The 17,717-nt window shown below is 39.2% G+C and overlaps 1 protein-coding gene across 4 annotated transcripts in view; it reads left to right on the top strand.

Moving 5' to 3' along the window:
• Nucleotides 1-17,717, top strand: part of SPIDR (scaffold protein involved in DNA repair) — a 209,238-nt gene that overhangs the window by 131,902 nt on the left and 59,619 nt on the right. For all 4 annotated transcript variants that reach the window (XM_056330864.1, XM_056330863.1, XM_056330865.1 and 1 more), the window contains exons 9-10: nucleotides 2,944-3,154; nucleotides 5,260-5,510. In XM_056330864.1, the coding sequence (XP_056186839.1) occupies nucleotides 2,944-3,154; nucleotides 5,260-5,510 (462 nt within the window). The remainder of the gene's footprint in view (nucleotides 1-2,943; nucleotides 3,155-5,259; nucleotides 5,511-17,717) is intronic.

The following is a 17,717-nucleotide window of genomic DNA, read 5'->3' as shown; positions in this document are numbered from 1 at the left end:
AGGTTGATGTGACCCATTACGGTGTCTTGGTCACAGGGCCAATACTGCAGGGATTGCTTGGGGAAGTGATTTTTTGTTTCCCCCTAACTGTTCCAGCTTGATAGGCTTTCTTTGTCCTCGTCTGTACCTTTCGAGCAGACAAAAAGAATTAAGGCGTATGTGTGTGTTTCTAACATGGTTGCCTTCGTCACAAAGAGAACAGTATGAGCAATGTACAATGGCAATGCAGAGTTTTCTGCCATGATGGTGATCAAAATTCCCATCCTGCAGAACTTGTTTGAGCTGAGCAATACTAGGAAGAACTCCTGGAACGGGTCAGAGGTTTCCATTCAATTAATTCATATTATATTAGTAATTCTTTTCTTCATATTGAAGACTATACATATAAAAACTTGGGAAGCATATATATAGATATAATACAATATAATTATTATATATTATATAGGGAGAGTATACATTGTTTTATGTATTATTTATATCTGTATATAAATGTAAAGTATTTCCAATCGTGAGTTTATTACAAACTTTTTTCTTATTTCTTTTATTTCAATTCATTGCTATTTCTATTTATTGCTGGTCCCTTTCATTTCTTGTTGGGAGGAATCTGTCCATTGAGAAATAGGGAAGATTTAAGTAGACTCCTATGATTATTCCTCTGACCTAGCTGAAGAGTTACTGCTAAGTCTGTGGACACCTATGCACATCTAAAACAAATGATTACTTAAGGAGAGTGGTTTTAGTGAACTCATTGCAGGTAAGAAATGGGAAGCTTCTCCTGAAAGTGTATACATGTCCCCTTTCTTGCTTGTGGAAATGCCAAGTAGCCATTAATTTATGCCTTACTTATGTAAAAATACGATGGAAACTGAGCTGAGAAAGCTCTTAGTAGTTATAAAAGTACTCGAGGCATGGAATACATAGGCATAGCAAAACCCTGGTACACGTAATTTGGGTATCAGTAAAACCTACCTGCCTCAAAAAAAATAAAATAGCTGATCACATATCTGCACAGGAAAATAAAAATAAAACCATAAACCTCAGAGTTCCTGCGAATGATTTGCTACTAACGTCAGTATTTTTTTAGAGAATGAGATGATTTAGATCAAGCAAACATTCTTCTGACATTAGTGACGTAACAGTCTCGTGTTCAGATAGATTTCCTGTTTACTTTGGGTCTGAACACAGACTTCTGAAAAAAGTAGGTGCTAAAATTTTCATTCCACATCTGCATATGAAGACAGCCCAAACTGTTCTGAGATCTGTAGCAAACTTTATATACGTTTTTGTTCTTTAGAAAAAAGGGGGTAGTGACAGTTTAAAAATCTCATAAGATCAGAGATGTCTTAATTTGTCTGACCAAACTAATTCCTTGGGTTTAATCCTGTAATGCAGAAAATTACCAGGCAATGTCAATTTGGCAGCCTAGTAAGCTACTGTCATGCTTCTCTTAACTGGGACCTTTGTTAGCAAATTCACCTGGAGTCAAGGGACTCAGTGTCCCATAGGGATGAACTACCTCTCACTTAGATCCAAAAAGCTCACAGATGGCACTAAGGCATCATGGTGAAGTTCAGTACTTAGTTTTATGTTGTAACTTTTCACAAATTTTTATTTCAAATCGTAATTGCTGCAGCTCTTCCTATGCTTTTGAAAATATGAATGCATTAATTTCTGTGTAGCTATCTACTCTCTAGGGAATGAAGGGGTCTGTTTTATAACAGACCATGGTCAAGGTCTTGTATGGACTGAGATCAGAAATAAGTATTTTGAATGGGCTTGTTTTGGTTTGGTTTGGTTTTTAACTTTCATTGGTTGCCTTTTGGCAGACAGTGTCATAGAGGTGAAAACTTGCTTCATCTCCGTAGTAGTTGAGCAGTCTCGAGACTGAAGTCCTGAGGTTACTTCTGAACTCAGGTCAGCTCAGCTTTGCTGCCAAGGCAGGAGGCCTTGTTTTACTCCCAAGCGATAAAATCTAATAGTAGAAAAACACAGCCTGTAATAAAGTCACTAAGTGAATTTTGTTTCTGTTTTGATGGTCTCTAGAAAATGAGATTGCTGATTGTTTTTGTTAGCTGACTTCATTGGGTTTGTATCCTGTGAGTATAAAAAGCATATTTCTAAGTGTATGACGGTGATACTAGCACATGAAAAAATCCCAACATCGAGACATGCTTTGACATTAAATTATTGCGTATTTAGAGGTTCTGTAACCATTACCTTAATCTGTTAGATTAAGCAAGAAATTGCTGCATATGAAGCTGTTTGGGAATTTACATTGGCACTAGAAACCAAAACTGGGTCTTGGAGAGCACTTTTATGGCAGCAGCAAACACACAGGCAAAATAATACACAGCATATCATAGGAAAAACATAAGATTTGGCTTTTAGAAAAAGAGACGAAAAAGAGCGGAAAGAACAGCGTGGTGCTGGCTGCAGTGAGAATGGCTTTGGGTTGGTGGGAAACGCTCACCAGATGTCCTGGTCTGCCAGGGCCAGGCTGGGTCCAGCAGGGCCAGTGTTCTGAATTAGCACAGAACAGGACTGATAACTTTCATCCATGGCTTTTACCTCAGTAGCTGTATGCAAGGGTTCCTGGTGCTCTTGGTTCTGTGCTGACAATGTGGAGACACCGAGAATCATTTGTGTGAAGCCAGATGGGGTTCAGGGGCTCATCAGCTCAGCCCCCTCCCAGGCGTCAGTTGTCCCTGCACACAGTGAAGTTCCACTCGCCCAGGGCTATGCCTGAGGTGGTAGGGCTGACCCAAGCTGAACATGTCCACGGGCAGGGTTGTTTGCAATTTGGGCAACACACCTTTGAGTGTTTTAGTGGTAACTATAGAAAAAATGGGAGAGAAATACAACACAACACACATTTTAAAATAGTGCTTATTGGTAGTTTTACCTTGTAATGGATCTGATGCCACTTAAATTATTTTTTTCCAGGCAAAAACTGCTGCTCAGAAATGCAGATGTTCCTGTTATCATGAATACGTATTTTAGTCAGAAGGTGCTACTTAGTGAACATTCAGAAACAAGAGAGAAGACAAGTGGTTTTACAAAGATGCTTATTAAGAAGAATATTATATCTTTGGCACAGAAGTTCAAACTAGATGACCTTGATGATGAGTTACACCAGGAATCTTCAGATCATCAGGTAAGGTCCATTTGGTTCACAGTTTAGCACGTAGCAAGAAGTCGGTGAGCAGATGTTTGGAAATTGTAACAGAAATTCTAGATTACTGACCTGTTCAGTTTCCCCTTTCATTTAGCCAAGGCTGAATAATATGCTGTGTTTATTTTAATAATATTTTCTTAACGGAGGCTTTTGGCCTATTCAAATGCTGAACTGCTGTGAGGTTATTGTGCTGCAGTCTCACTACTGTGCTAAATTGTATCTTGGTTTTTCATTGATTTTTCTCTTATTCTTTGTAGCTGAAGAGCTGAACATTATTTGAAGTAAAAATCTGTTTTCTGCTAACTCACTCAAGATATTATTTTAAATAAACATTCCCTTTTCCCACTCCTATTTTTTAACTCATTTCCTAATCAATCCTATAATTTCTTTCAAGCATCAATTGGTACCACCACCACCCTTTCCCACCCCTTCAATTTGTTTTCTTTCCTGTTTTGGCTTGGTTTATATTAAAATGACTACTAATTGTGCATGTCTAGCTGTGGGTGTACAAGCTGAGGTGTTTAGCTGAAGAGCTGAACATTATTTGAAGTAAAAATCTGTTTTCTGCTAACTTACTCAAGATATTATTTTAAATAAACATTCCCTTTTCCCACTCCTATTTTTTAACTCATTTCCTAATCAATCCTATAATTTCTTTCAAGCATCAATTGGTACCACCACCACCCTTTCCCACCCCTTCAATTTGTTTTCTTTCCTGTTTTGGCTTGGTTTATATTAAAATGACTACTAATTGTGCATGTCTAGCTGTGGGTGTACAAGCTGAGGTGTTTTAAGGGATCTGGTTTTCTGATAGTCTGTGCCAGCATTTTCTGAAAGCAAGGCTCTTGTAAAAGCTTTATATTGGCCAGCCAAAATAATTCTTAATATTTGAGAAGTTTGGCCCTACAAGTTTGATGAACAACACTGAGTGTCAGCATTTTGTATTTGCCTTATATACAATTCCCATTATAGGCCTGGGAATTAAAAAATTACATAACTCAAATCCTGATCTCCTTCCTCGCTTCAGTGCTACCTTGTAAGAAGCTTCTACTATGGCATTCAAAAACCAGAACAATTTACTTGTTCCCCTCATGGTTCCTAAGAAAAAAATTCACTTCATTTAAAACTCAGTAGACAATTTTTATTGGAACCGCTTTGTAGACAAAGGGTAGTGTCCTATCACGATTTTCTTTGAAATACTGCAAATTTTCCTTCTCTACTGGTGAATAATACTTATGGCACAGCCTGTAATACTCTGAAAACCTTTCTTGGCACCTAGCTTTTTATAAAAACAAGTTTCATTGTAGAAATAGAAATTTGATTCATGCTTGGAAAGAGCATGCATATATATATATAAATATATATATAATTTTAGTCTATACTTGCATGCATTTTCTACTAAGATATTTATTTAAAAAATAAAATAAATGAAATTACTTGTTTAGATTAAAGCAATATGTAGCATAATTTTATTCATAAAATTTATTTTGAAAGTTTGGAAGATTTTATTCTTAAAATATGTTTTGGAAGTAGTGGAAGAATAAATTAAGGTTTGTACTTTTGAAGTTTTATACTTTTCATTAATCATCTAATTCTTTTACATTGAAACATTTTACATTGAAATGTGTAAGTTGAGGACTAACTTTATTGTCCTATAAAAGTAGGCAACTGTTCATTTTCAACTTAATCTGAAAGTCCGTAAGCATTCAAGGTGGATTTAACCCCTTTTTTAGAAGAGGAAGGAACAGAACATCAAAGAACTAAAAAATGAAACTCAATTCAAAGGGAAGAATCATAAATACTAATATCAGTTCTGTTTTCCTGCTAGTGTCACCCTCATCGCTCATTAATTGATTTAGCTCAGTCCAGAGCACCAGTTAAATACAGGAGAGCACTCTTCTGAGTGTTCATTAAAAATCCACAATAAATGCTGGCCATTAGTCTGTAAGTTAGTTTACGTGCTGTAAGTATTTTGAAAGTGATTTTGCACTTCTTGCAGTCATTTTTTATGCTGAAGTTTTACTAACACTAAATAGTTTCAAGGTCCCCTGAAATGTTTCTGTTTATGGGATTTCCTTCACCAGGTTGCTTGCGCTCCACAAATCCCTAACAACTGTGATTCGAAACAGCATCCCTTAGCACAGAGTGCTGTTAATGATTCTCTGCTTGAAATGGTGGAAAGCCAGGGAGCAGTGGGATGGAGAGAAATGCAGGTGCGAGTCATTATCCAAAGGGTGTACTGTTTGCCTGCAAGAGAAGCTTACAGAAGCCACGTTCAGGGAAACAAGCCTCTTTGTGCAACACCCGTCATAAATTCAGATCCACCGAACGTTAGGTGAGTAATAAGATGCATGGGAATTTTCCTGTTGAGGCTGTGATATACGAGAAACCAAAGAGGAGGGAGTTTGGAAATGTCATTCTTGTCAGCTCACAGGGAATAAGCACTGTCAGCAAGGCCCAGGGCTCTGGATGGAAGTGGTGTGGTTTTTTAATAGGTATAGTGTGACACAGAAGCAGTCTTGCCCAGAGGAGGGGAAGGATCTGTCTGTAGTTCATGTCACCAACAGGCTTTTCTAAAATGAGGATTTTTGCACAGATGCCACTGGAGAAACATAGGTGTACACATGCAAACTTCCATTGTGAAGCCACTGGAGAAAGCTCTTGTTGACTTCTGGTAATCTGGAGGTCACAGCAGTTCAGCTTCTGTGCAGTAAAAAGTGATCTGGTTTCAAAACATTATCAGCAATGCAGAAATCTTATGTGCAAAACCCGTGGAGCATACAGCATTAGACAAAAGGTTTTACCCTCTGCATCCTAACAGTGGTCTGTTTTCAGTGTAGGGAATCAAGAATGGGACCTTGTTCTCATAAGTACAAAAGCTGTGCCAGACATTTTCCCTTCTGACCAGTACTGAACTGTTGGATCCTTTCCTTTTATGATCCTTGAAGTTTGAGACCAAAGACTGATTTCAAAGTCTTTCTCAGCAACTCTGGGTCTGAGATCACTGTGTCTATTATTGAATTTCCTTCCTCTGGTTTTGCACTAACTTTTGGTTCATGCTGGCTTAAAATTTTGGAAGGTAAGATACATTTGATTTTGTTTTCACTCAGGAAGCTTATTAATGTGAGTTGCAGTGGCAGAACTTATATAAAGCTGCTAAGTTCAGCCTTTCAGGACATGAGGAGATCTCTTTTCCTGCAGTTTAGGACCTGAATGGAGATATGCAATTAGTTTAAAAGGTCCCGTTGAGAACTCTCCAGGTGTGATTTGCAGTAGGCTTTGAAGGGATTCTTCAAAGGTTTGAAGAATTTGAGTTCCTCTAAGCCACCCTGCTGGTGGATAGTAGCATGCTCACGGGTCCTTCTTCCTGAGCTTTTGGAGTATCAGAATTCTCCCAGTTCTTGCTACCTTGTAAGCCACTGGATAGTTCACAGCGCTCATTGATCAATAAAATTACTCCAGGAGGAATTGAGGAAGATTGTTCTTTCCTAAAATGCAAGCTTGGTCATCACCCACAGGAAAGTGATTACCAACAGCCTTGTCCCCAACATTTTTTTTAAAATCCTTTGCATATAATAGTTATATTGACCTTAACATGCATTATTTTTTAAAAAAAGTAATTGATACATCTTGTTGTTTGAGCTCATTGCTTTATATTTAATTAATTCTTGCTAGATTATATATTTTTTTAAAAAGTGAGAGGAAAAGTACTTTAGCAGTCCCACATCAATACATGATTTTGAGGACAGCATAGATTTTCTTCCAGAGGGCTATGTTTGATCAGAAATCAGGTAGCTGATAGTCTGTTCTTCAAGCTCATTTTTAACAACATCAATTCTAGCAGAGTTCAAATGATAATACTGTCTCCATATTTCCTTCCCAACTTTTAACCAAAAGTATACTTAACTTTCAGTCACACAGTTTGAGGCAGTTAACCTGCCTGAGCCCACACCCTTCACAGGAATGGGGTGAAAGAAAACAGAAATCTCAGATTGCACGTCTTATGTCAAACTTGAGATAGAAATAAAATAAAAAGTGAGAGTCCATTGCCTCTGAGTACATGCTATAGTTGCGTATTCTCACATGCAGTTGTTAAACTGGCCTCTTGGGAGTTCAAGTGTTATAGATGTCCCTGCTCACAAAAGAGCTTGGTTGTTGTTGTTATTTGCAGCTATCAGACAGTCTTTTGGACCCTGAAGAGAAAAATCAACTTACTTTCTCTTTTGCAAAGAAGAAAACTAATGCTTCTTTTAAAGACAGGAATGGAAAACACCTCATACTGCTTTATCAGCTGCTATTTTCATGGCTGATAAGTATCCACATGGGACTTTTCTTCTCTATCAAAAATGTCTGTGTCTGTCACCTGATAATGAGCAAAAGGGTCCAATGCTCTTTGGCAGTTCTTTAAACCAACTGATGGCTCATTCTTTCGTAATGAAAAACTCTCTTTTTTTCTTTCTGAACTTCTTTTAGTAAAGTAAAATTGCTATGAAAGCAATGTTTGTGTTTTATCAGGCAAGATGTGTTAGACAACTCATTGTTTTGTAAACAACAGTTAATTGATTTGTATTTTAGACGGGCTGTTTTATTGTGTATCTTCTTTTGCAGCACTCCACAATAACCTACATGTTGCCACAGGGAAGCATTAAAAACCACAGTAAGCTGAAAAGAGGCAGGAAATTAAATGTGGAGCAAGGGAAGTGACACATTTTGTTCAAGGCATCCAGTTTCTAGAAAGAGTGGCAGACTGTGGAGAAACCTCTATTTTCATTGTAAGGAAATGGATTCATTTCATTGGTTAAAACGAACACCGGTAAAGCATAGAAATTAGAGTAATGCCTATATGCATCCGGGTTTATTATTCATAAATACAGATATACAGAATATGGCCTTTTGCTGACAGAAAAATGGATATGTCCGATGGGTTTAGATATGCTTAGCTGAAGTATCTGAAGTATTTTCCGAGGGCACTGAAAATTCAGTACAGAGACTGAGATTTTTTCCAGCTTCTGTTGTACGTAAATTGGACCCGTGTTCCCTGCATTACTGTCGAATCATTTGCCTTTCCCCCTGTAATCAATTGCTCTCTCAAATGGAATTTTCATGCTGAAGGAGTTTCATTGGGGGGAAAAAAAAAGAAGAAAATATGACTCGCCATGACTGTCTGCCCATTTCCAGCATTCCTGGCATACTTTTTGCCACTTTTTCCCCTCTGATGAGAGAGATACTTTTGCTAATAACACAACACATGTTTGTCTAAAGCCGATTATTTTGCCTTTGTTTTGAAAAATGCCTGGCTTACATGTGCAAGGACCCCAAAGAGACTCCTGTCAACCTGAGGAGCTCACTGGCACTGAGGTGTCTGACTCACTGCGTCGGCCTTGTACTTTGTGTTCCTGGGATAAAGCAGTGTATAATTTGGATTTTGCTCTTGCCAGTATCTGTTTGTTTTGAGCAGGCCACGTGAGTGCAGTAAAAAATAAAGTTGGTCAGTTTTATGCCTTAAAGGACAGGGCCGGTTGTGTGGTAGTGGGTGAAACTAAAATAGATGCATTTTTAGGACTATTAGGCTGTTAAACTGGTCAGAGCACTCAAAAGATTTGGGTGAGGAGGCTCGAGAGAGAAGAGTGTTTTCTATTAAGAAGCAAGAGCTAACCACTGCTAATACAAAACAATGCTAGCTATAACTGTGAAATCCACATTTTAAAATCTTTGTGAGTGACTACAGAAATTTTCCATTCGCTTCTCTTGGCTTATGTTTTGACCTCCTTCCTACCTGAACATTAGCACTCTAAGCCTACTACAACTCTTTATTCCAAGAACAAAAGAAAACCAGTACATTTACTTGAAAATATAATGTGATCTGCCTCTGTGCGCTGGTCAGCAATAGTTCTTTTGGTTTTGCTCTTGATTTTGTTTTGCATTTGCCAGATCTTAGAGCAGTGGAAAGGCCTGCTACCATGCAAGCAGGACCCTTGGGGAGCAAAATATTTAGAAGAGCCAAGGATTTGTTTGAGTGGCTGGAAGAAATAGAACTATGGGGAAAGTCGCATTTCTCTGTCTGAGCAGGCCCCAGAAACATGACAGTCAGTTGCTGGGATTCATTATGCTCTAGAAAGTTGTTGCAAGTTTCTGAGTAGTCTTTTCCTACGTAATTCGGTGTAAAACAGTTTTATTGGTAAGTGGTAATACTGCAAAACTAATTCATTTCAAAGTTGGATTTCCCTTTTATCCTCTTTTTTTTCATCTGATGATCTTTGCTGTTTATCTTAACATAAATCTAGTCAACGGGTTAACCTGTCTGGCAGCATACACAACTAAAAGTGGTGTGTCAGGTGCTGCAACTAGCATTCCAAGTAGGTGGACTAATATATTGAAAAGTCACCCTTATGGTATGGAAAACCTAGCTGAAATTTTATAAAGTGTATTGAAACAACAACAACAACAAAAAAGAACCCTGTAGATCTTCTTATTTGAAAAGATTCCAGATTGGAAAGGACTGTCATGAAAGATACATATTCACAGATGCTAACATCTGTCAGAATGTTTCTTGTGGCTGACTTAAATCTGTTTACAGCATTCCATTTGTTTTTTGTGCTTTTTCAACAAAACATTTTAAATTGAATGGTCATAAATGCAAGTTTTTTAAAATTACATTATATTTCTGGGATGTGATTTTTCAAGTGGGAAATAAACAGGAAATAGGTAACTGAAGTGCAGTAGAGAGTACTGTGTAAGCTAGAAGTTTGCTCTGATTTTCCCTTTTCAGATCCTTCTCAGAAGTGAAGATATGTGCTTTTAATATTCTTGCAAAGTAGTCTAATTGCTACTTGACAGACTTGTAATAATTCTAACAGCTGTGGTTCAAGATCTAGTAACCTGTTTCTGCTTTGAAGGAGTTTTTTTGTTTGGTTGGTTAGTTTTTTGTTATTCACAGTTAAGACTCCCTGGCACTTGGATTATTCCCTTTTGCCTCCACCCTGCTCTGTTTGTAGTTCTCAAACCGGAGCCACCAAAACAGAGAGGAAGGACAAAAGACTGTTGGAAAAACAGTTTGGGTATCACATTGTCTACTGAAATGTTAAATTATATATTTAACACTGTAGCTTTCTCATGCTGTTGCCCAGATAGCCCAGAAAGTGTTTTCCCTGCTGCTGCAGACGGATAGATAGAACTTGGGCTTCTTCCAGTGCCACTGTAGTACAACAATTTGTTAATTTGACATTACTGTTTATTTTTCAGTGCTAAATATTTACATGATCTTATTCTGTCCAAGGCCAAGGTGAAAGCACTGTTATCTGATATACTCTGTACAAATTAAAAAAAAAAAGGACCCTTCAACATACACTACTGTTTTTCAGCCCTGCGCTGGGAATAGACAATTAAACAATTTGCCATCGTTCTAAAGTATATCAAGGCAGTGGTAAAAGCTGCTGATGTAGAAAAGAGTCTCAGGAAGACAGTAGCCAGCATAGACCACCAGTGTGACAGGGATTCAGTCTCTTTGGAAAGCAAATGGGCAGGACACAACACTGTGTATGCAGGCTTCCGTATGTGTCTAGCAAAAAGGAGACACTGGTTGCTAGCTTGTATTTCCTCCATACTCAAGTGCTTAGACTGATCAGTAAAGTGCCCATATGTTCACAGAAGATAGTCGCCGCCCACCGAAGACTTCTGTTGGTCAAGAAGGAGCTCTGCTTACTATGTATTCCCCGTGACAGAGAAATTGCGGAGATATGTAAATAACAGAGAGACAGATAAATGGTATAGAAGCATCATTATGTGGAGCTGTGTATTCGCCACCACATACCTTGTAACCATACCTTTTCACACCTCCCACATCTGATGATTGCATACAGGGCTTTAGAAAGCTGGGGAAGCCTTATTGCACCTCGAGACCTCATTTCCCACTGCTGTTTTATGGCTGTATCCACCCAACTGATTGTTTTCAGGGGAATATGTAAATGGGAGGAATGGGAAGAACAATGTAGTCCCCTGTATGTTATCCTATAGTGAAGACCAGCCTAGGCAGTAGAAAGTAATTTGAAAAGGTGATTTTCCAGCCCTAGAGCAACAATCAAGGTATGTGCTGTTGTAGGTTGTGTGGTTTAAACAAGGAATAGTAATTTTCCAGCACCTGTTATTTGTCAAGAATTATTCTAAGATGACCTATGTAAAAGGTATGGAATCTTCCCCTTGATTTTGACCTTTCTTCCTTGTGAATTTTTGTATCTCTGAAAGTTATGTCGATGACACAACTGAAAGCAGAAATCCTCCGTGTGTGTTTTACACCTCTACCTTTCACTGACCACATGACTTCAGTCCTGACCTGAAGGAAGTGTTCAAGTCATGCTGGAGCTCTCAAAAACTTTTGTAAAAGCCAGAATCTGTCTCTGGGATTTGTTTTTCTGCCACTGTGTTACAGAAGGCAAGGACCATGAACACTGATAAATGTTACAAATGCCTAGATGGACACACACTGAGCTAGCAGTTGGGAGAGAAATGTAACTGCCCAAATACTGCCCATAATTTCTGTGCAACTTGGGCAGGTACACTCTCTTTGTGTGCATAGTCTTAACTATCTGCATAGATCAGTAGATGTGCAAAGAAACATCAGCATAGCTTTAATGCAACAGTGGGTTTCTGTAAAGGTAGATTCTTAGAAATAACTTTTTGTCATAAGCTTTGTAAAAGTTTCACTTTGGATATAACAAATCAATAGTCCTTGGAAAGGTGTTATACTCTTTTGGGAAGAAGGAGGTCTGTTATCACAAAGGCTACAGAGTCAAGAATATACAGTCCTATGTGGTTCTGAAATTATGGGCACACTGTAGTAATTAAGACAAGACAGACTTGGGAAGGGACAATATTGCTAGGACATAGCGCATTTGTATCTTAAGCTTTTATACACCTTCTTTTATAGAATACAAAAGATTAAAATACAGCAAACAAAACGAATAAAATAAAGCTCCTCAGAAAAGACAGTCTCAATTAGTTTTTTTCAGTAAGCATTGTGGTTGAAAATTGGTATGTAACTTATAAATGCACTTAAAAGTTATCTTATGCTCACATGTCAGTCCTGGGTGGCTGCAGTGCCTGCTGGTTTTGTTCCATTTCTTGCAGCCTAAAGCAGTCACCAACACCACGCTGGGTGGGGATCCGCTACGGGCTGTGCTGAAATCCTCAAACTCATTTCAGTTAATGCCTCAGCCCCTCTTTGGCTAAAGGGGGCTTCACTGGGTCTGGCAAAGAACACACTCCTCAAACAAGAAAAGTGGTGAGCAAAAGCCTGGGGTGAACTTACCGTGTATTGCACTTCACAGCGTAACGGCTCAAGTGGAGTGGTAGTTAAGAGAGATCTAGTTGGGTTTGTAATTTTTGTCCTGCAGTAAAAGGAAACTATTCACCTGATGCATACCGCCCCATATATGTTCAAAATGGTTTTGTAACTCACTGAATTTAGATACTTGTTTTGAGGCCTGTGTTTGGCTGCAGTGTGAGCTCCTCTGGACAGCATGCTTTGCAAGTGCTTAAGGCTAGGACTGAATGTGAAATATATTTCAGAGAGGTTTCACATGTAAATGGACCAGGAATGATGTCATGAAGTTGCAGAGTGTAATTTTTGGTGATGTTTGTAACGTGGGCTGTGTTTCATTCCATATCACATGATAACAGGATTTTATATGCATACTTTTAAAATTATTTCTCTGTATCAGTTGTTTCCCAGGTCTGGCACTCTTACTTTTCATGCTATGCCAGTCATTGAGAAGGATCTCACAGAAGCAGCTTCTGCCCTTCTGGAGGTGCTAATCTGAGCCATCAGGCAGTTACCACCAGCCAACTGTAAATATCTTTGTGCAGCTGCTTACTCCTACTCAGAGGCACTTACTGATCTGTGCAACCCGTGCAAGGGCTACATCTGAAAGCTGTCTTCATATGGCCACCTGGGAGTGGGGTGAGGGTACTGATCGCTCCCACCAGCCTTCCTTGTGTCTGTAGCAGTGGAAGGAAGGAGGCAGAGATGGAAGTGAAAGCAGCAGGTAGGCTCTCCCTGGCTTTGTGCTGGGTCCTCTGCTCGGGAGGTTTTTGTCCACTTTCACATACACACGAATGTGGATAGCAGGTAGGAGTGAAGGTGCAGTGAAGTCTCTCCAGTGTTTCCACCTTCCATGCGTTTGTACTGCTATTTGACACTTGGAACTTGTGCTGTCACTGCATCATCCTGTCTTGTCTTCTCCTGTCATCCTTACCTAGGAAGATGGCTTTAAGGAAATGATTATAAAAGTATAAAATTATTCCATATTTCTCAGTAGTTTCTCAACAATTCTTGACCAAGGGCAGCCACATACTTGGGAGTGCCTGCCTGGCAGGTGGGCTATAGTCCCTTCTACAGCTGTGCAGTCATGGTTCCTATTCAGCACGTGCTGCAGGAACTCCACCAGCAAGGAGACATTTGCTTCTCTTTCTGAGTGAGTGAACAGGGGAACTGCAAGGAGTGCATCATTAATGAGGTGGCATAAGAGATTGCACTGGAGTTCCAGCTTCACGGAGGTGGAAAGTGTAGTTGGGGTCATGGAAGTAGATTCCCAGGTGTGGGAGTGTGTGGTAGGTTGTGGGAGAAGGAAGCAATGTGTGGAGCTGAGGTCCTCATATAAGGGACATGAGAGTGGTCATAAGGCATTAAAATACCATTTTGTGTGAGTTACCTTTCTGTCTGCCCATTAGTTTCCCTTGAGCCCATGTAGTTCCTGCTATGGATATCCTCTCTGAGGCAGCAGCTTTCCCCACTATTGAACTCAAATATGGCCTAGTCATGACATCTACAGATGTTCTTGTCTTTGTCCTATAACGATGACATTATGCATTTTCCCCTGCCTCTGAACAAATGCCAAAATTTGTAAATTCTGTTTGACATGAGGAAAAATGTGCAAGGAAATCAATTTGATTGGAACAAGTTGTGTCACATCTTCAATACAGAGCTATGAATTGGCTGCCTATAGTGACATAATGTAAAAGGGAAGCGGAAGAGCTCGTTAGGAAAAACATTCAGTGCCTGATCTTTGCAGTGTTTTTAATGTCTTTATTTCTGTTTAATTGTAAGTGTGCATTTCCTTTGCAAGGGAGCTGAAAACTGCCAAAACTTTCCTGCTGCAGCCTGGGTTGTTTAGTTATGGTTAAAAATATCTGTGATAGTAGCTCATCTATACCTCAGTGCTTCTGTGTATCTGAGTCATCATCTGTATTTGGACTGCCAGGATTTGGGGGAGAATAGTAGGAATAACATCCTGAGAAAACAGGTATTTGAAGTGGATGCTTCAATAATCAGGAAAACTGGTGGCTCTCAGACTCTTTGCACTTCAACACTGTAAGTGGGGAAGGACTCTGCTATGGTTGTGGATTTGTAAGAAATGAGTTAGAAATCAGGTTATATACACCGTGGAGAAGGGGAGAACTCGAAGCAAAAAGAAGTCCCACCTCTGATTTAGAGGTTGTAACTTCAGCAAATCAACAATCTGCAACGAGATATTTATTTTTAAATGCTACAAAGGGTTGCATGATGTTGGATAACATCTGTATGTTAGATTTAGGAAACTCCTGCACAGGTGAATAGATTCTGTTGTCAACTTTGTTTGATCCCCATTAAATACATAGAATCTGGATTTGGGGGTGACCCATCTGGTTGCAGTTGCTGTTTGGGTAGTGCAAATCAGGAGAAATTAAAAAGTCATGCATTGAGCAAAAGTATGAGATTGAAGAATCGTGATATTTGGAAATAAGGTTTTTTTCTTATAGATGTATTTTTGTGAGTTTCTAAGATTTTTGAGTGAAGAACCCGAAATTTCCTCTTGATAAGCCTTATGTATAAATGTATTTCCTTTATAAAAGTGAAAAAGAAGAAAAGCTAGGTATGATTCTTACTTATTTGTTGGACTTCAGAAGCTGAGGTTTGAACATACACATCCAGTATTTTGAAATGGAAAAGAAATATAAAAACAGGCAGTACTGTTGCATCCTTTATGTGCTTCTAAAGGAAGCCTCCCTTTTTTCCTTTAAGGTGGACTAATATTCATACAACACTGTCTTGTGACAGTTCTTTGGAACCAGCAAACACGGGACTAGAAGGAATTGTGATTGGCTTAGCAGAGTGGATAGCAAGCCTGACCTCCCAGCAAAGACCTGAAGGGTTTGTCTCTGTCAGAGGTCACTGCTGAAATACATAGAAGCAGACAGTGACAAAGTAACTGTTTTCACGATAAAACCACCTATTTAAAAGTAGCAGATACACAGTCCAATAGTCAAAGAATAATGAAGAATGTGTGTGTGCACAGCATGGTTGAACAAAAATTGCTGAGTGTTGCAGCACTTCAATATATGTTACGTCTGTTTTAGTTAATAAGTTTTAGTCTGAATTTGCAACCCGGGAGTTGCATGCATCCTTTTTTCCCATTGAATAGAAATAGATGTGTTTTTCCTTTTCTGTATATGAACTGGATAAATCTGAGTCTCTTTCTTTTTTCTGCAATTTTGCTTTGTATTTGGCACAATAAAGATATAAATCCTGTAGTATGTTTTGAGAGTGCACAGAAATCTGAAGTATAAAGTGTCATTTCTCTGCGTGCATTATTTATTACAACTGAATTCATAACAACAGTACAGCAAAGCAATGTTACAGCAAAACGTGGTAATATATTGTGAGAATCGGGCTGTGTTCAGCTTCAGGGTGGACTAACGTGTTTATGCCTGTAGGTCAGTCCCTTGGTTAATATTTCCTTCCTTTATCCAAGGCATCACTGAAAGCCCAGGGCTTCAGGCTGCCAGGAGGATTTGCTGGGCGAGCTGAGTGGCCACGTGGTTTGTCTCTCCCCCTGCATCCCCCATGCTCAGTGTGTCTCTGCACACGCTGTTCGGTAAACAAACTTTGGAGAACCAGAGCAAGCTGGTTCAGAGCAGCCAGTTCATTCACACAGACCACTTGGAAAGTGATGCCTTTGCGCAGCCTTGACGTACGGGCTGAGGGAAGCAGAGAAGTTAGTATTTATGTTTTCATTAATGCTTTTTATAGCTGCGAGCCAGCTGTAGCTAGTTAACATTAGCCTAGGACATCTATTAGTGTGCAGACCTCTTACGCAGGATAAAGGGCTTCTGATGGAAACAGAGTTGTTACTCATGGTCCTCATGGCTGTGTGTTTACATGAAGGCTGTTTGTGCTGACATAGGATATATATTAGAACAGCATGCACCTTTTTAATGAACAGATTTTCCAGGATTCAAGAGGATTTTGTGTAAAAACTTCTAGTGTCAAAAATCTCAATGTTTTCATCTTTAAATGGCTTATTGCTTGTTTAAAAGCTATTATTTTGAAATAATGCTTTGTAGCTACACAGGTACAAGAAGTATTTTCTATTTAGTTTTTAGGATGAGTCGGGAATAAGCAGTATTGTTGCAAGTCTCGAACACACCAATTTGGACTGCTAAATTTTTTTGCTATGAATGATGTAAGTGGCTGGCAGTAGCACAGGATGGATTGGACCTAGGAGTTTGGCCCAGAGGAATTGATGGCTCAGCTATCCTTCTCTGGTTTCTCCCAGTTCTTGCTTTTTATTCCCGCTCCCCCCCCCCCTTCTTCTGGAAGATCGTTAGTCAGATGGGTATTTAAAAATAAATAACAAAAGCAACTGCAAAACAGAGAATGAGGAAGACACAAGAAGTGCTGTTTTTAGAGCTCCTATGACAAGCACCATGGTCTCTGGTATTTGCGTCAATACAACACTTTCCTTTCCTGGTCAGTCAGTGTTCCCCAAACAACTCTGACAGCTAAGCTTGTCCAGGCAATGGCAGAGGCATCTAAAGAAGTAGGAAATTTTGTCTATCCTCTGCTTTGCATTTCTGTAGAGGGTGTGGAATGAGCTTATTGCTTTCTCACAGCGAATTTAGTCATTTTAATAGTTAAAGCTTTGGAATAGAACATTTCAGGACTGGCTTCCCTCTCAAGTTTTCTTCTCCTGCAGAAGATAGATTGCACTGAAGACCATTGTTGCGACTCCTCTTCTTTCCAGGTCTTTTGCCTCTGCTTGCAGTGTGGTTTACAGAGACTAGAGAAGATTCCTGAGCCATTGTAAAACAGTCTCAGCATGAATTTCCATTCCTGTGATCCTTCTAACAGTCCCACCAATTCTCACTGATGAACTCTTCAAGTGGAGGGGAATTCAAAAAGTTCATTGTAAAAAGCTTTAGTTTGCCTTGTTAAGCCTTGCCACCTCTTGAAAACATTGATTACATCAGCCATCATCATGTCAGAATTATACCTTTATGGTTCACAAAGAGAGGCTTTATAATGCTATTCTTTTTCATCTGTGCATCAGTATCTGTATGTGGAATTGCTTAGTAGCCCCACATGCCAATGTCAACTCACATGGTTGAACTTCTGTCTTGCCAAGACAAAAAATCAAGATTATCTCCCAAAATTGAATCACTTCTAATCTCCTTTTCAGATAAATTTCCTCCACCCATCCATTTAGGTACACCACCCTTAGTGATCCAC

The sequence above is a fragment of the Falco biarmicus genome, chromosome 3, assembly GCF_023638135.1.
Source record: "Falco biarmicus isolate bFalBia1 chromosome 3, bFalBia1.pri, whole genome shotgun sequence".
In the NCBI taxonomy this organism is placed as follows: Eukaryota; Metazoa; Chordata; class Aves; order Falconiformes; family Falconidae; genus Falco; species Falco biarmicus.
Note: the sequence above shows the minus strand (reverse complement) of the source record. Positions and strands in the feature narration are given on the sequence as shown.